Raw genomic sequence first — 19181 nt, 5'->3', positions numbered from 1 at the left:
GTTTCTAATTATCGGTAGCGAATTGTGATCAATAATTGCAGGAGGTTTTTATTCGATTGCATGTGGAGCATAACCTAGGTTAAATATTCTGAGCTTGGTGTTTATTGCCTAGATCAACATGTATTTCTCAACTTAATGCTTCCCTTAGATTGAATCTAGAGCGCTTGTTCTCGGTTATTTAAGGGAAAAAGAATTAAATAAAGAGCTTGTTTTATTTAAAGACGAATTAAGGAAAGAATGAGGTAGCAAAGCATATTGTTATCTACAGTTGGTGGTTTCTATAGGAAATTGGGAACATTCATTTATCATAATTTCATTGTCTAGAAGTGGAAACTGGACCTTTAACCAATCTTAACCATTGATAATTTCTCATATTATTTTCAAGCATTTCTTCATTTAATTTCTTGTTTAATTTTAGTTACTTTAGTTTAGAATTCAAAATCCCCTTTTATTTATTCAAAAATTTAAAACTTGTTAATTAAGATTAATCCTCTTGGGGAACGATTCTTACTCATTGCTAAACTCAATAACGATCATATAAGCAAATTAAATATTATATCCGCTAGGATTCCCATCACCATGGCAAACCATATGCTTTTCTCAAAGAAAATTATATTTAACGATTACTTTAGCTGTAATAAGTATTGTTAAAAGAAATTAAGTACGGATACATTCATAATAATTTATTTAATAAGAGCAAGAGAGGAAAAAATCATTTCAAAAAAATAATTGAAAAAGAATTAAAATATCCAGAAGCTTTTGGCCAAAGGGAAAAGAGATAAAAGAAAAAAGCAAATATATTTGAAAAGAATTATTTTAACAAAAACAAGAGTAAAAAAGTATTTTAAAATACATACCATTAAAAAAAACTAAAATGTATAGGATCTTTTAACAAAAGAAAAAAGAAATTAAACAATAACGAAAAAGAAAAAGAATGAGATTGAGAAAATGTAAAAGAAAAAAAAAATGGGGAAGAAAAGAAAAAAAAGGGTAAAAAAAAAAAAAGAGTATAGTAGCTTTTAGTCAAAAAATAAAAACCAAGAATGAGAAAAAAAAAAGAAAGAGAAAAGGTAAACAAAAAAGGGGAAGAAAAAAGAATCAACTGTCATCTGGCGAAAGAGAGAGGAAATGACCAAAACACACTTTACCTCTTTTATTTATGTATATAGCAGTGTAGATACAGATATAGTTAATTAGGTTGTATCCTATTTTTGTGAACAACATAATTGTTTTTATCACTTTTATTCATTTGATATACCTCAATTTTACTTTGTATAAAGACCCTTTTACCCTTAAGTGATAAATCACAGTTTATCAGTGATTAACCCCAATTTATCAATGATGGACTCAAGTTTATCAGTAATTAAATATATCTGGTTTGAGGTCAAGTTCGTCTCTTTAACCTTTAAAAGTAGTATGTTTCAAACTTTTTCACAGAAGTAATATAATTGAATAGTAGTACCACAGAAGTGATGTTTATCAAAAACACAGTACAGATATAGATATATAGGTGTGATTTTAACTGCTACTTCAATTTTTACTCGTCAATGCACCGTTCCATAAGGATTACATGCCATTTTCCTTTTAGCCAGTAAAAGCAAGAGATTCAATTGTCAAAAGAAAATCCCCGAATTTAAGAGGATTTTAGATGAGGATCCGCGCTAACTCTAAATCAGAGGAATCAAAGGAATAAACAGGCAATGAATATGGTGGACCTAAATTCCACTTAAGGACAAAAACAAGCGGAGGGAACCACAGAACATGCTGAGGCAGAAGACGAGGAATAGATCTCCGACGAGCTTCGAAAGGAAAGTTGGTAGCTGCCTATGGCAGTCTTGTTTGCGGGTGTACGATCTAATCCTAATCCTATACCCGTAGGGGGGAACGAAGAGTAACAAATCTCACTTGAAGTTCAATTCCCTTGACCATAAGATATTGACGTAACAATTGTAATAAATTGAGTGGTTACTTAGAAAACATCTATGGGTGAAGGGAAGGAAAGTTTGCTCTTTCTGTTGCCTTGTCTCGACTTCTACAGGATGTTTGAGTTTATTAGCCAACTTAGTAAATAAATGGGTGTGAGCGAGTGACGGAATTTTCTGGGAATTTGTAGAGCCTTGGCTCTGGGGAGAAATAACAAGACTCGAGAAGAATTATTTGTTCCCTCATCATTCAATACAACTTTCCAACCGTCGATCTCAATTTTTAAGAGAGTTTGATATCAATTCTTATAAATGCAACGCCACCCTTTTACTGCAAAAGGAAAACAAACAGCAAATGGAAAAACAAAAACAAACAGGGATTGATTACAATGCAGAGTATTGCTCAACTATAGAGAGACTCATATTCCCCAACATCATAATACCTGAGGGGGAAGAAAAACGCCATAAATTTAAGAGATGCATATGTTAGTCCAAGGGCAAAACAACACGAAATAAGAAAAACCAGGTGCAATTTACTGATGAAGGCATGAACTCTCTATCCCTAAATGTTGGAAGAATGGACCTGCAATGTGCAGAAGTGTGAAGGACTTTGAATGAATATCCCACGTCTACCTATACGAATCCGGACGCTTTGGCTTAGTTTGCACGACAGCTTCGATCTTCTCCAACACCGCAGGCGTCAGCAAGGGGATAACATCGATGGCTTTCATGTTCTCTTGAATCTGTCATGGAGGAAAATAGTAACTTAGTGGAGTGTACAAAGACAATGTAGCAACAAAGATCACACAAATTGCTTGTGAATGTCTTTCAGTCAGCGTAATGTACAAGTCGATACGAACCTGAGACTCCTTGGTAGCACCAGTAATAACTGATGAGACATTAGGGTTTGCAGCACACCATGCAACTGCAAGTTGAGATAATGGGACACCTAGTTCATCTGCAATTGGCTTCAGGCCATTTACCTTTTTCAACACATCCTCAACCAGTGACCTGTTAGCAAGATTCTGCACGGCATAAAAATTAAAATTATGGACCGAGAATATGTAAACAGAATAATAAACTAGTTGTGAAAAGTTCTAAGCATAACATCTTAAGAAATACTAAATTCTATTCAAACATACTATAAATTATCAATTATCAATTATTTAGGGAATCTTGTATTAAATTTTATAGGTAGTTTATTGGCTTAAGCATTTTTACTTTTTTGGTTAGGAGACAATTTACACTTGAATGTTTGTTGAGTTGAGCAATATTCAAAATCACCGCCACAATATTACTTGAATAGCCAAACCATGCAAGCAGATTGAATCATAGATCAAAGTCACTAAAGAGGATTACCAATAATCCTATTCACATAACAAGAACTTATATTCCTTTTTTCTTTTTTTTTTTCTGTTTTTTGAAACACTAAATAACTTATATCTCATTAAGCTTACATGTATCTAACAATATGACATGATACAGGTAGGAACTTGATAGTAAATGGTTAGAGAAGTTAGTAGTTTGTTAGAATTGGCTTAGAAGTATAAATAAGTGGTTTAGTTGTTAATGTGGTTGGTCTGGTTTATTGGATTTTGGGGTGACCCTTGGGAGAGTTGGTGGTCTCTTGAATACCACTGCCGTTGTTAGGATTAGTCATTCTCTTTTGTAAGTCTTCAATTCAATATCAATAAAGGTTCCTTCTTTGATTCATTCTGTTGTGTTTGAGCTAGAGCCTTATCAGATACCTAAATAATTTGCAAAGACATTAGCGTTACAATGAAAACTACTTTCTCGTAAGTACTTATTGAATAATAAATAACTTTGGCCATCTTTCTTCAAGTGAAAAGTCGAATCGAGAAAGCTTTGGCAAAAGAAATTGGACTCCAATGCAGAGGAGAGGACGTAGTAAGATATTACCTTGTAATTTTCCAATGCAAATCGACTGTCAGGTGGTATAACTCCCTTGTTGTATTTTCCGGTGAGCACTCCAGAAGCAAGTGGACTCCAAGTGGTCAGACCAACACCATAGTTGCTGTAGAGTGGGAGGTACTCCGATTCAACCTGCATCGAAAACATATACGACATAAAATAAATCCAAACTAAATATCACATTTTTGATACTATATATTCAACTAATCATCAAATCTACGTGATCCCATTTCTGGATTAAGCATATGGACGAGTCTTTCTGGCTCATGTGACCAGATCTTCTCTACTAATAATACTATTAAATTAAGCCCAAAAACAGGGGACTTACATGGTGACAACCTGTTTTTAGAGATCAATCACATGCCTAGTTTGAATGAGTATAACACAATATATCAACCAACCAAGTTTATGATTTTTTTATACGATTTGGGCCTATGACTCCAACTTCATTAACAAGAAATAAAACCACTAGAATTCGAACCCTGGTGACACACGCATACACACACAAACCCAACCCAACCACTTGAGTTAGCCTCAAGTGGCACCAAGTTGATGATTCAAATATACTAAAAAATCACCAAGAAAATTTGAAAACAACAAACTTCAGCATCAAAACTATTGCCTTTAGCCAATAAGCAAGTTTGTGCCCTTCTAAAGATAAACGAATCTTGTGATTTAGATTCTACAAAACGAATTAAACAATGAACTAGTATATGCGTAAAATTCATAAGCCAATCTTAAATAAATAAATAAGCTTCCTTGAGCTTCAAATTGGATCACGAGCAACCTAGTGACATGAGTGGTGGCAACAAATAAAACCCCTCTTAATAAAATCTCACTCCCAAGTTCTCATTCCACGGGGAACCAAAAAATCCCATCACAAAACCTCAAAAACTTCAGAAATAAAGAAATAAAAAGCAAAGTACATTTCCTCAGAACTCTGAAATGGAGAGAGAGAGAGAGAATATAAATCCGTTCGCAATAAATACAAACAGGCTTCAAATAGAATCACGGCTAGCACACTAGTACTCCTAGTCCCATCACCGTGGCAACATATTAGACCAGATCCTATTCAATACAACGAACCCATATTCTCATTTCCCGAAATATACGCATACATACATACATACACACATATATATATATTTGTATGTATGTGTCTATATATATATATATGTATTAACAAAATCTCAGCTGGCCACATACAAACTTAACATAAAAAAATAAAAGAAAAAGACGACGAAGAAGTAAGAAATCCTTGTTAAAAGAGAAAAGAAAAGAAAAGAAAAATAAATAAATCAAAAAATAAACCAAGCTTGTGCCACAAATGCACAAATTGGATCACAATTCACAAGTAAGCATGTGCCATGAGTGCTGGCAACAACAGATCAGAAACCGTAAAATTTATAAAATGAATCCTACCGAATCCAATTTCCCATTTCCAAAAAAAAAAGGTACCATTTGAGAATAAAAAATAAAAAAAAAAACTTCAAATAGCAAAAAAAAAAAAAAAACTTCAAATAGCAAAAAAAAAAAAAAAACAAAAAAAAGTGTAACAAATACAAAATGCTGTACCTGCACAATCCTAAATCCACCAAGTTCTAAGTCCCCATTCCCCACTTCCAAGAAAATTAACAAAACAAAACAAAAAAATCAATCATAAAAAGAGAGTAAAAGAACGAACCTTGTGCCTGGAGAGGAGATTATACTCAGGCTGCTCCACAATAGGCCCAAGAAGATCGAGCCTCTCGGCGATCCCCCAAGCCTCAGTGATCTGCTGGGCCGACCACTCACTGGTCCCCCAATAGAAAGCCCATCCCTTGTCAATCACATGGTTCATCGCCCTCACCGTCTCCTCGATCGGCGTCGACGAGTCGGGGCGGTGGCAGTAAACGACATCGACATACTCCATGTCGAGCCTCTTGAGCGAGGCCTTGGTCCCCTCGATGATGTGCTTCCTGGAGAGGCCCTTGTCGTTTGGGCCTGGGCCGCCCCAGAAGATCTTGGTGGAGACGACGATGTCGGAGCGGCGCCAGCCCAGCTCCCGGATGGCCTGGCCCATGATCTCCTCGGCCCGGCCGTTGGCATAGACCTCGGCGTTGTCGAAGAAGTTCACGCCGTGGTCGCGGCAGCACTGGAGGAGGGATTTCGCCTCCTTCACGTCCAGCTGGTTGCCGAAGCTCACCCATGCTCCGTACGAGAGCTGGCTCACTTTCAGACCGGATTTTCCCAGGTTATTGTACTGCATCGTTGCTATTTTTTTCTGGGTTTTTAGAGAGAGAGAGAAATGAGGAAGAAGGGGAGTTGGACTGTTGGTGTGCGTTTTGATCAGTGGGTAGATTCAAGATTGTTTGACGAAGTTTATAAAGGAATGAGATGGATTCTACACCGTAGATGTCCGGGTGGGACCACATGGGAAGCCATAAATCCTGGATTCTACACCGTAGGTAGGATCTAAACTATAAATTGCTAGAGCCGTTAGATTCATAGGAGAAATTGTTTTGCATATATTTTCATTTATATGCAGAACAAAAAAAAAAAACGAGAAATGTAGAAACGAGAAAAGAAAAACAAACAAAAAAAGAACTCTTTATTATTATTTTTTTTCTAAATACCGTTTTAGATCTATTTGTTTCTTTTAACAATTTATCCCTAGCAAAATCCAAACTTGATATACTAGCGTTACATCTTGTCTAAAAATAGTCAATTCATTAAATGATATGTTAATATTGTATATTTCATACATCATAGGGTAATTGGACCAATAAAAATAAATGTCAGCATCCAAAACTAGTAAAGTAATAAAATTATTTTGGTACGTTGTGTTATAGTGAAATATCTCGTTAATATCTTATATTTTTTATAATATTAAAATAATATTTTAGTTTTTAAATAAATGTTCTATTTAGTTAATAAAAATAACAGTTAGGACATTGTATCTCAAAAGAAGGTCTCAAGGTATAAAAAAAAATTTTAAAGGTAAAGGTACCACTTTAATATATTATAATAAATACAGAGTATCAATGAGATATTTCGTTATAACAGAAGATACCAAAATGATTTTAACCATGTAACAAATGCATAAAATGATCCTTTTTCTTTTTGAATCTATAAAGAATAACTAATTACTAAGGGGGCATTTGGTATGTGGCAGCAGAAATTATATTACTAACAAAGTGATACAAAGTAATGTGATTTTCATAAAACATTCATTATAACATTTAGTTGCATATAGGAATCCTTTTTCAGATTTCTAGGAATATTATTTTACTGTGTTTGGTTGTGTTAAGCAATGCAATACTATTCTTCTTATAAAATCAATAATCTTTAATACTTAAAGTTTATTTTTTAAAAATTAGACTTTTTCATTTTACAACTCAAATCACAACTCAAATTTTATTACTACAGTGTTTTCTCACACAAAAATTAGATTCTTTATGATGGAACCCCAATAAGTGCTCTACTGGTGGAGCATTGTTTTCTTCCATTCGATTACTTTTTCAACGGCCAGATCTGCAGCAAAAACAGTCTTATGTGGTGCATTGTAAATTTTTAATACGGACTTGCACAAATCTAACCGTTAAAAAACTAATCGAACGGTTAAAAACTCAGTGCTCCACTAGTGGAGCACTTTTTAATGTTCCACCATAAAGAATCTCCACAAAAATTCAAATTTAACTTTTTTACTATATGGTTTTTCTCTCACATACACAACTCAAGTCATAACTCAAGTTACTTGAGTTGTGAATTGAACAAATTATGGCTCGTTTAGTTTGTTGATTCGAGTTGAAATGTGACTTTATGTGAGAGCTTTTTACTGTAGCAAAAAAGTTAGATGTGACTGTTTCTGAGAGCTTTTTACTGTAGCAAAACTCAAATTTTAAATTCGAATCGATGAAATGAACGGGGCCTTAGAGCCCGTTTGGTTGAAGGATTCGGGTTCATGATTCGGAGTCAAATGCAAGAATCCATATTTGGATCCATTTTTCAGTCTGTTGGGTTGGTATCAGGGTTTGAGTCCCCGAGGGTTTTTTGGGTCCTAATTGAAAATCAGCTCCCCCTTGATTCAGCCCAACTTCAATCCCTCTACATAGTGCACAAACAGTAACGGAGTAATGACTCCCACCTTCCTCACACTATTCGGGTCGACTATTCTGCCAGAGAATCTCTAGTTTTTCTCAGGCTTTCGTTCTTCTCGAGCTCTTTTAGAGAATCGAGTCAGCCTTTTCCCTTCTCCAAAAAATTTTCACGCTTCTGTGCCTTCTTGCATATTAACCGGGTAAAGAACCCACATCTCGGTGGAAGCCTTTTCTCTAAGTTAATGCCTACCCTTTCAAGTAGGTTGCTCGTGAACAATCGACGGAAGCTTCACATTCAGTACAAATTTAGCCGAAACTATGCAATTTCTCGCCCTTACCGGAGAGGAAACAAAAGCGAACGGATAAATTTTAGAATACCTTCGTCTGCGTTTGGTTTTCTACCGACGGTGACGTTCATCTCCTCCTCTTGCTCGAACTCTGTAACGGTATGCGATCCTCACCTTATTCACTTCTTTTTTTACAGATCTATAGATGCTTAAGATATTGTTTGGCATGGTTGGTCTTTTGAATGGGTTCATCTTGGCGGATGTATCCCAGAGGGATTCAAACAAAGCCTGTGTTTTGATTGCAGTTGTATTTCAGCTTTTATTTTTTGCTCTGACTCGTTTTTTTGTTTTTTTGTTTTTTTTGTTTTTTTACTTTTCCAATCTTTTTAGTTTGTTCCGAACTAGAAAAAAATTTGTTATAGATAGTGTATGAACATCTTTAGGCATCACTTTTATTCAGACATAATGTTGTTTCTTGAACAAAAAGAGGAGAAATTTTGCAAGGCCACTAGGTGGTTTAGGAAATTTTTGGGCTTAAAGGGAGAAAAAAAAAAGAAGCAATTTTGCGTTGCTAATCTATTGTGTATTGTCCCTTAGCTTCAGGGTATGAAAACTGCAATGTATGATAGATACCCTCTTTAAGCTTCGAGAACTTACTCTAAAACGACTTCAGGATATGAAAACTGCCATGTTTGGATCCATATTCTGACTTGTAGTTTTGAGAATAAACCATTACTTATTGTTTATTTTTTGTTATTGTTTTTATTGCTCTTGGAGAGTCCAAATTAGGATTTATAATGCTTATCATATTTTTATATCCAAGTCTGCCATGCCACCGAAAGACTGGACTTGATAATGCAACATGCAATATGACAATGCCCTGTGATGACAAGTTTGCCATGCAATATGTTTTCCCACCAAAACCGCATATAATCATATTCTTATTCCTTGATTAGAAGAACTTTGCCAAACCGAGAATTTTGGTTCTGCCCTGTGATTTTGGTCCTGCCCTGTGATAAGTAGTATTGCACAGGCCATTGCAATCTATTGTTCCTGCCCTGTGATTTTAGTGTATAACTTGGGAAAGAAAAAAAAAAGACAGCCACACAGATAAGAATTGTGCAGATGGTGAGTCCCTGCCCTGTTATTTGGTTGTTTATTTAGGTGGTTGTATTTTTAAACTATTGTCCATGCCATGTTCTTTGCACACATTGTCCTCCACTTGGTTGTCATATGCGTTTGTAAATGTCTAGGAGAAGCACAGATGAGAGGCCATTGTATTGGAGCGCCCAAACAGAGGCATTCCTACTTGAGTGATTATACGAATACCATGGCGCAAACCATAGGAAGCAACCAGAATCACGTGACTACAACCAATGGGCTACTCAGATGGCCAGTTTTTTTGATGGATACGTACTAGAGGGTGAGCGACTGAGGGCGAAACACCGCCAGCTTAGTAAGGTTTACACAGCGTTCAAAATGCTGCAAAACCATACAGGAGTTGGGTAAGATCCTATCAACAAAACTTTTACATGCTCAGAGGATCTACGGAAAGATCTTTGCAAGGTAAGTTGTGTGATTCATTAGTCCTCCGTTATTCATAAAAATGGGTAATTACACTCCGTTTAATAATGTAAGAAACTTACAAGTTTTTAAAAAAATTTTTACTAGAGAAACCGTGAAGTAAACACACTTTTTAGTCACGGTTGGAAGCTGAATGAGGAGTACATGGCCGCCATTTTCCCCAACCGAGTTGTTGCTACTGGTGCATGTGCATATCACCTGGCCGTGCCACAAGAGCTTGTCGACGGTTTGCCCTCCAACGAAGTTGGAGCTGGGGATGAGGAACCACAAAACGACATAAATTCTCCCTATCAAAACAGTGATGATGATGAGGTTCGAGTTGCTTTTGGCCGCCGCGTGGAACGCGCTGCACGGGTAAATGTGACCAATGTCGCCTCATCTTCACGTGTGATTCATAATAAATTGGTAAGGGCACGCAAATCCAATGACAATACACGGGAGGAACTACTTGAAGTGGTGAAGGACATGCATGATGAGTTGTGAGAAGATATTCGTTCAAGCAAAGAGAGCCTTCTGAGTAACAACACCGTCAACAGACCAAGTGAAGCGAGTATCATATTATCGTCGCTAATTGACATGGGAATTGATCTGCGTACGCGGTCCCATGCGTTTGAGAAAATAGTTAAAGACAACGACTATCGTGGAGTTTGGGCAACCATTGATGAGCCGATGAGGAGGGCCTTCTTAAATGACTTTGTTAACGTGCCCCAAACTCCGTTTACATTCCAGGTTCCTAATCCTTATAGACAGCCTTCTCAAAACTTCTCGCAGGTTCCTAATCCTTATGGATAGGCCTCAAACTCCTTCCATCAGCCACCCAACAACTACAACCAGCAACCTCCCCCCTTCGAACAACCCCCAAACTCCTTCAACTAACCACCCAACCCATATAGCCATCCACCAACTCCTTAAAGTGCATTGTGACTTGCTTCTTCTGCTATAACCCATGTTATGTAATGGTCGATTTTTCCCTTATGTTCGACCACGGATTAGTGGTGTCTTTATTGTTAATTTGAGTGTTTGATATGTATTATTTGACTTCAAGTTGTAAAATCGGATTTGCGTTTCGATTTGTGTTTTTATTACTGCATGAGTATAGCTACTTAAACCGGATTTGTGTTTATGTAGTGGAAAGTGATTGTGTTCTTTGGAAATGTATGGCAGTTTGTTGCACTTATGGAAAACTAATGTTGTAGTATTCATGAAATTATGTTGTGTACAGGTTAAATTGTGAAGCAACAAGATGTAGGGACAAGGATTAGGAAATGCAAATGACGAACGCGACACAAAGACATCTTCGCAAAGACGATGACGGTTAATTGCTGCAATAGGTGCTGCAACAGTCGCTGTCGCATACTTGGATAATGAAACTGTACCAAGGCCTGTCAACATTTCTTCTCTGAGGGGCATAGATAAGGCAAACGAGTTATTAGCAAATATTAATGAGACTGCAATGTTTAACAAGGTGCGTATGGGACCACGTGCATTTATGGTTCTCTGTGATATACTAACTGAAAGACGGTTGTTACAACCATCACAAAATATGACTGTACCAGAAGAGTTATTTGTGTTTTTAACAATTGTTTGCCAAAGTCAAACTAACCGTGAATCGCAAGATATATGGCAACATTCTGGGGATACCATTTCACAGCGGTCTAGCGATGTCCTAAACGTTATATGTGTACTACACGATGATTTCATTAAACCGCCAAACTATGAGAAGGTGCATGTTTTTTTGCGTCGAAATCGTCAAAGATATAGTTCATGGTTTGACGTAAGTTGTGTGGTTCTTTTACATCTAATTTTTTTAATATCTTTCATTGTTCTTCTTTATAATATCAACAAACCAATATTTGGCGTTCAGGACTGTGTAAGCGCAATTGACGGAACTCATATACCTTGTACACCGATTGGTGTTTCAAATCCTATGGCGTATCGAAATAGGAAGGGTGTGAACTCCCAGAACATATTGACAGCCTGCTCATTTGACATGAAGTTCATGTACTTGCTATCTGGTTGGGAAGGTTCAGCGCACGATGAACGAGTACTCACGGATGCACTCTCCAATCCTAGGTTTAAGTTCCCACGTCCCCCTCCAGGTTATACTTCATAATGTCTTTGTAGTTATGGTTATTAAATAGTATGGGGCATAAATTGCATCCTAACTTATATAAGTTGCGTAGGAAACTACTATCTTGTTGATGCGGCCTACGTGAACAATGATTGTTTTCTCACTCCCTACAGGGGTGAGACTTACTATTTGCCTGATTATAGAAGGAGTAGTGATGGATTTCAGGGAGCTAGAGCTATTTTTAACTACAAAGATTCGTTCAAACGCTTAGCATCCAGAGTGGTCAATTGCTTCAACTGCTCGCGCTCAGCCAGCAACTCACTCCTCTCCTTTGCAAGCAGCGAGCAGCAGTCAGAAAGAAACATCACCATTTGACCTACCTGAGAAACAAGAAAGCAGTAAGCACGTGATCTTCGGCATCTCAAACAACCTAAGAAAGAAGATAAGCACAAAATAAGCGAGTTCCCCTGCATAACTCGACCATAACTCTACTCGGCCACCGAACGATGTGAACAGTCAGAAAGAACATCCGCATCAGCACGGGTGACTAAGGAATAACTCACTCGAGCAGCAGCTGAAACATCAAGCTATAAGGACAAGGTCTCAGGAATGAACAACTCAAATGCATCAGTCTCCTCTCTCTTCCGCTTCGGAATATGAGGAACCAACGACAAGAGAACTGCAAACGAGGAGCCGACGAGCCGCCCGAAGCAGTAGCTTCAATTTTCAAGCTGATCAACTCTCCCAAGAAGCTGGCGACTTCTTGTTTTTCATCAGGGCCTCCATCCTTTCTTTCGATAGCTCCGGCCTTTTGGTTCCATTCGTTGTTCAAGTTACAACAGTCGAATTCAGTCAATAAAGCACTCAGGGGGCTTGCTCAAAGCTCACAAGCATATAAGTGCACATACATACCTGAAGAGGAGTCGGTGGCAGAACACGTTCGGGCAGCTATCTGCAACGGGGTGCAATGCTGCCGAATCACCAAGCAAAAACAAAACAACACTTAGCAAATATCAGCGCCTCACCAGGGTGGCCCCATATGGTAGGAGACTTGAACGAGCAATCCAGAGAATCAATCACCCTAAGGGCCATGGCATATCGAGATTTCCAGTGGTCCAAATTTTGGACCTCTCCAAAGTCTATGTGATTCCTTTAGTCGCCATCAGCATAAATCGGCTCGTGGACTCAGTTAGCGTTTGGTTCACAGATTTAAAACTATAATTTAGAATCATTTTTAATTTACGTGTATTTTTTATAAAAAAAAATATTATATTGAGTCATGATTCAAATTCTCATACCAAACACCCTCACAGAACTTTGTTCCATATAGTACAGAACTCGAAACTCATCTGTACTGAGTTCCATCTCGAGTCGCTCGCCAATCGTGACAACATGCAGCAGATTACGTCGGGACTGAGGAGTCATCAACCAAAGAGTCAGCAGCAATAATCGTGCTTTTGGACGAACCCTCCATAATCAAACTACGGATTTCTTGGTTTTCCTCACCAAAATTCAATCCTAGGGCGAAAACAACAAGCATGCAACACCAAGAAAATCAAGCCCTAAAATTGTACGAATTTCCATGGGTTCAATCGGTAGAATAGAATAAAATCATGAAAGAACAAACAGAAAAATTAAAAAAAAAAAAGAAACGGCATACCTTGGCCGGAAAACGCAATGGCAATGACGGTGAACTTGAGAGGGCTCGGGGTGGCTTCGCGTCAGACGAAAACGAGTAGAACATCAGTGAATAACAGCTGCACGGTGATCGCGGCGAAAGGGAATCGCAGGCGGAACGATCGGAGAGACAGAAATCGGTCTTCGGTGGCGAAAGAAAATCGACGGAGAGAAATTTTTTAGAGAGAAAAAGCGTACTCGGGAGGCTGACGACAGAGAGAGCCTTTTCAATTATTTTTCATTAAAATTCCCCTATTTCGAACTGATGACCAGGATCTTTTCTCCTCAATGGCTCAGATTGGGTCACCCGCAGCCATCATGGCACTACACCAATAGACGTGCATCGGCCAGCGCGCCACTACACGTATCCCATCAGACATCACCTTAAATGGGCTTCGGACATGTGATAACTCTAAGAATTAGAGTTATTTTAAACATTTCTAGGCTTAGTTAGCTTATTTAAAGGTTTAGTTGTTAATTCTATGCTTCATTTGTTCAATTTTTGGTTCATGTGGTGCACTCTCTTGGAATTCAGTTGTGGGAGGTTTTTGTGTTAACTTTGAAGAAAATTGCTAACGTGTGGCAAAAAGAATGTCGTTTCTGATTTATAGGTTTTGTGATGATAAATGCTGCAGCATTTTCTGCAGCAAAAATGTGACAGAGTGCATTTAGTGGATGACGTCAGTGCACAACTTTGCACGGGAATTAGAACACAGAACGCATAAGACAAATTTGGTACCTCGTCAGCTGGACCCAACATGCCACCTCAGCATCCTTGGTTACCCTAAAGAGGGGTGCACCTGGAAACCCAAGAAAGAGCATGGGGAGCGCCGTAAGAGGCAGGAAAGAAAACAAGAGGGGAAAATAGAAGACACACGCAGACGGGAGAAAAAGGAAATCAGCAGCAGAGAGTAAAAAAGGAAAAGAAAACCAGAGAAGAAAAGGAGAAAATAAGCCAATACGGAGGAGAGAAATTTGCTGGAAATCTCAAGGAGTGAAGCCACGGGAGGAATCCACCAAGCTTCACCTAGCCTTTACTGTTGTCTTCTTCATTTTGGCTTATCTTTCCTCTTCCTCTGTATTCAATTCATGGCTGTGTATTTGGTTGAAATTAACAGAGCAAGAATGAGCTAAATTAATTTAGCTGGGATGATAAAGTACCCGGAACTGTAATCAACATTGTTTATGCTTACTTTGTCTATTTTGATGTTGTTCTAGTTTGTTCAATATAAATGTTACTGTTCATTTTTGTTTATTGATTGGCCATCTTAAACATAATATTGTGAGTTCAATTTGCTGGAAAGTTGATTGGAATTAGACCAATATTGAACAATGTGTTGGTTAGCTAAGTTTCACAGAGAAATCTAGTTGATTTGCGAGTAGTATAGGAATATACACTTGCCTCACATAGCCCAATTGAAACCCATGCTTAACTTAACCTCTATGTTCAGGTTTCTCATAGGAATATGTTGAAATATGAGTAAAGAGGCGAAATCATAATTGGATCGGGAGATTCTTATGCTAAATTCGTGTTTCAGGTTAACTGACAGCATTGCTGTAGCAAAAGTCATAGCATAAATAGTCCAGATTGCAGGGAAGGGGAAATTGAGTCCCAGTTTTCACATAGATTAATTTTCTCCTTTGATAACTTAGTGTGCATTTATTTACTTGTGTTTATTACAATTCTTTTAATCTTCATAATTGAATCAAACCATTAAATTTGTTTACGTTGCATTTCTTGGATCTTATTAAGAAAAATATTGATAACTTTCTCCGTGGGAACGATACTCTACTCACACTTTATTACTTGTTCGGCACGTACACTTGCGAGCATAAAAATCACGCAACAAGTTTTTGGCGCCGTTGCCGAGGACAATTATCATAGTTGATCTTTGTAAGATTCAAGTGTTTTTGTTATTTTACATGACAATTTTGTTTCCGTCAATTTCAGCTATTCTTCTTCTCGCATGAATCGACAACAAGACCGTGATTTGCTGCCCTTGGATCCAAAAATTGACAAAACGTTCCTAGCAAGGAGAAGGGAGCAGTAAGGTCTAGCAGTTGTTGAAGGAATGGCAGAGGAAGTTGCCGGCAATGCAGCCAACCTGGAGCAGCCCGTACATGTTAACAATCCAGTTAACCAGGCAGCCATGGTAGATGACAGGGATAGGACCATTAGAGAATATGCCATACCGATTTTACATGGGCTCAATCCGGGCATCATTAGGCCAGAGATACAGGACCCTCAGTTTGAGCTTAAACCGGTCATGTTCAATATGTTGCAAACAGTAGGCCAATTCAATGGCATGGTAACTGAAGATCCCTACTTGCATCTCAGGCTATTCATGGAAGTCTGTGATACTTTTAAGCTTCCAAGGGTTACAGATGAAGCTTTGAGACTAAAGCTCTTCCCTTATTCCTTGAGGGATAGAGCTAGGGTATGGTTAAACTCTCTACCCTCAGACTCTGTGGTGACGTGGAATGACTTGGCAGAGAAATTCTTGATGAAGTATTTCCCTCCAACTAAGAATGCCAAGCTTAGAAATGACATTACTGGATTTCAGCAACATGAGGGGGAATCTTTGTATGAGACTTGAGAGAGGTTTAAGGAATTGTTGCGCAAATGCCCTCACCATGGGATTCCTCATTGGATTCAGATGGAGACGTTCTACAATGGACTTAATGGGCAAACTTGGACCATAGTAGATGCTTCAGCCAATGGTGCTATTTTGGCAAAGACGTACAATGAGGCCTATGAGATTTTGGAACGGATGGCTAATAACAACTATCAATGGCCTACGGAGAGAGCAGCTACGGCTAGGAGAGTAGCAGGAGTGCATGAGGTGGATGCAGTGACCGCTTTAACCGCTCAAGTATCATCCTTGGCAAGTATCTTGAACTCAATGAACCAAGGGGTGAATTCTCCTCAGTTTACAGTAGTCTCTTGTATTTACTATGGTGAAGGGCATCTCTTTGACAATTGTCCATCCAATCCGGAATCAGCATGTTATGTGGGTAACTTCAACAAAAACCACAATCTGTATTCCAATACTTATAACCTAGGTTGGAGGCAACACCCAAATTTTTCCTGGAACTCTCAAGGGCAGAATGTAGCATCGTCTTCAACAGCAACCTGCCCTCAACATCCCCCTGGATTTCCACAACATCCGAGACATCAACCAGCAGAACAACATTCATCGATGGAGCACTTATTGAAGGAGTACATGGCAAAGAATGATGCCATTATTCAAAATCAGTCAGCACTGATTCAGAACCAAGCAGCTTCATTAAGAAACTTGGAGAATCAAGTGGGGCAGTTAGCTAATGCCTTGACAAGTCACCCTACAGGCGCACTCCCAAGTAATACCAAAGATCCTAGGCGTGAAGGCAAAGAGCATTGCAGGCTATTACGCTGAGGAATGGGAGATAAGTAGAGCGAGTGACTAGACAGCCCAAGTGCCAAGAAAAGCCCTCTTCAATCTAAGGTGAAGTGGAAAAGGAAGCAGAAGTGGAAGAATTTGGAAAATGAAGCGATGCTGCAGAACCTACAGCAAAACATACACCAACGCTGCAACAAAGTTTGGCAAAAAAGCAGAATGATAGACCACCGCCACCTTTTCCTCAAAGATTTCAAAAGCAGCAGCAAGATAAGCAGTTTAAAAGGTTTCTAGATGTCTTGAAGCAACTCCATATAAACATTCCATTGGTGGAGGCGTTTGAGCAAATACCTAGTTATGTGAAATTCATGAAGGACATTCTTTCAAAGAAAAGAAGACTTGGAGAATTCGAAACAGTGGCAATGACGGAAGAAAGCAGCTCCATCTTGCATAATAAAATCCCTCCAAAGTTAAAAGGTCCTGGGAGTTTCACCATCCCACGTGCTATTGGCAATAACTACTTTGGCAAGGCTCTCTGTGATTTAAGAGCAAGCATAAATCTTATGCCTATGTCAATTTTCAAGAAGCTTGGAATCGGGGAAGCATGGCCAACCACAGTAACTCTTCAATTGGCTGATCGATCTCTAGCTCATCCAGAAGGAAAAATTGAAAATTTCCTGGTGAAAGTAGACAAGTTCATCTTCCCCATTGATTTTATTATTTTAGATTATGAAGCTGACATGGAGGTGCCCATCATTTTGGGGAGACCATTCCTAGCTATAGGGAGGACATTAATAGATGTTCAAAAAGGGGAGTTAACAATGAGAGTCAATGATGAGCAGGTCACTTTTAATGTTCTCAAAGCAATGAGATTTCCTGATGAAGTGGAAGAATGCTCTGTGGTGAATGTAATGGATACTAGTGCTTTAAAGGGGCTGGAGCAAGAGTTGGAAGGAGAAATTTCATAAGTGAGTAGTCAGTTGCCTTGTTTGGAAGCAAGATCAACCGGTACAACTAGAGGAAGGCAGTTTGAGTCGTTAGGGCTATCCGAATGGCTATGTGAAATGCATGAAGTAGTATTCGAGGGTGGAGAGAAAAGGCTGAAGATAACTCAAAAGATTATTCCTGCTACAGTGGCTAGGATTTCATAAGAAAGCAATGTTAAGAGAGCCAGGTTTGACCACTCTGATAAAGACCCTCTAGAGGCACCAACTCAACCTTCCTCAATCAATCCCACACCTCCTTCGAACGCTAAGGACTCGGTGTCCAGTCGCTTATCCAGTTTAGAGAGCATGATTTCTCTTGTTGAGCTAACTCAACATGACATTCTTGAGGAGCTTCGGCTGGCCCGGAAAAGTCAGCAGGACGTGTGGAAGTATATGGAGGCCCAAGATGCTGCAATACAAAGACCCTTCAGGGCAAATACCAAAGGCTCCACACATTCCCTGAATTTTCCACGCATGTTCTCGATCCATTTGCTGGTCAGCCCGCCGATGACACCGATATTGTAGCTGGAGCAGATGATTAAGGCCAGATCGCAACTTCTAGCCCTTCAGGGATGCTCTTTTAGCCTCATTTTTCTTATTATTTCTTTTATCTATTTAGTTAATTTTTGTTTTTGTTTTTTGTGCCTTATTTTCTTTTTCAATAGTGGGGACACTGTTGATTTCAAGTTTGGGGGGGGGGGGGGGGGGGGGGGGTGTATTTCCTGTTTGTGTTGAGACCGATTCGTTTATTTTTTAGATTGGTTATTTTTCTGGTTTTTCTGTTTTGTTATTTATGGTGTGTTTTGTGTGCAGGGAGAGTTTCTTTTTATCAATTTTTGTGGTGTGAAAAGTGTGTGGTTTTCAATGATGAGGTGGGCTAAGTCAAGGCATGCTTTTGTGATAGATTAACTTGAATTGGATGTAAGTGAAAACCCATAGAACTTGACTTTTGAATGTAATTCTCTATGCAATTCTTTCCACAACATTCGTAATGTTACTTCCCGAGAGCTTATTGATGGCTAGATTGCTTTGAGAGCTTAGGTTTCTAGAATTGACCTAGAGACTCCTTTAAGGCAAAATTCTAGGAAGCCTAGTATGAGGAGGATGACTGAGACAAAGATTTGATTAACGACACCATTCTGTTTAGTTTGAAAGAAAAAAAAATTTACTCCGCTGTCTTGGAGCTTAGTAACCAGGAGTGAGCATGAGCCTCATGTTCACTTTTGCGTCAAACGGTAAACTGAGATAAGAGTATGCAAAGCACTT

At 38.6% G+C, this 19181-nt stretch overlaps 3 protein-coding genes and 1 non-coding gene across 5 annotated transcripts; 2 read left to right on the top strand and 2 right to left on the bottom strand.

Moving 5' to 3' along the window:
- Positions 1-2248: 2248 nt before the first annotated feature.
- On the bottom strand, positions 2249-13775 carry LOC21400890 (probable voltage-gated potassium channel subunit beta). Of its 2 annotated transcripts, none has more exons than XM_024167405.1 (5): positions 13536-13775; positions 5539-6313; positions 3843-3986; positions 2783-2947; positions 2249-2665 (listed from the first exon to the last, which is right to left on the bottom strand). In XM_024167405.1, exons 2-5 carry the CDS (start codon positions 6100-6102, stop codon positions 2552-2554), a joined length of 987 nt encoding a protein of 328 aa, XP_024023173.1. In that variant the 5' UTR covers positions 6103-6313; positions 13536-13775; the 3' UTR covers positions 2249-2551. The 2 variants fall into 2 exon arrangements, with proteins under 2 accessions (XP_024023173.1, XP_024023174.1); XM_024167406.1 differs by having other exon boundaries at positions 5539-6308.
- Positions 10381-12250, top strand: LOC112092117. The gene is made up of 3 exons (XM_024167396.1): positions 10381-10575; positions 11669-11903; positions 11988-12250. Exons 1-3 carry the CDS (start codon positions 10381-10383, stop codon positions 12248-12250), a joined length of 693 nt encoding a protein of 230 aa, XP_024023164.1.
- A 2311-nt stretch (positions 13776-16086) lies between the features above and the next one.
- Positions 16087-16193, bottom strand: LOC112092125. Its single transcript, XR_002902432.1, has one exon. It is a non-coding gene; the product is annotated as a small nucleolar RNA R71 (small nucleolar RNA).
- A 16-nt stretch (positions 16194-16209) lies between these two features.
- LOC112092116 lies at positions 16210-17897 on the top strand. The gene is made up of 2 exons (XM_024167395.1): positions 16210-16939; positions 17095-17897. The coding sequence occupies exons 1-2, from the start codon at positions 16210-16212 to the stop codon at positions 17895-17897; spliced, it is 1533 nt and encodes a 510-aa protein (XP_024023163.1).
- Positions 17898-19181: the final 1284 nt, after the last annotated feature.

Source organism: Morus notabilis, unplaced genomic scaffold (assembly GCF_000414095.1).
Source record: "Morus notabilis unplaced genomic scaffold, ASM41409v2 Scaffold508, whole genome shotgun sequence".
Lineage (NCBI taxonomy): Eukaryota > Viridiplantae > Streptophyta > Magnoliopsida > Rosales > Moraceae > Morus > Morus notabilis.
The sequence above is the reverse complement of the archived record's forward strand: the minus strand, read 5'-3'. Positions and strand labels throughout refer to the sequence as shown.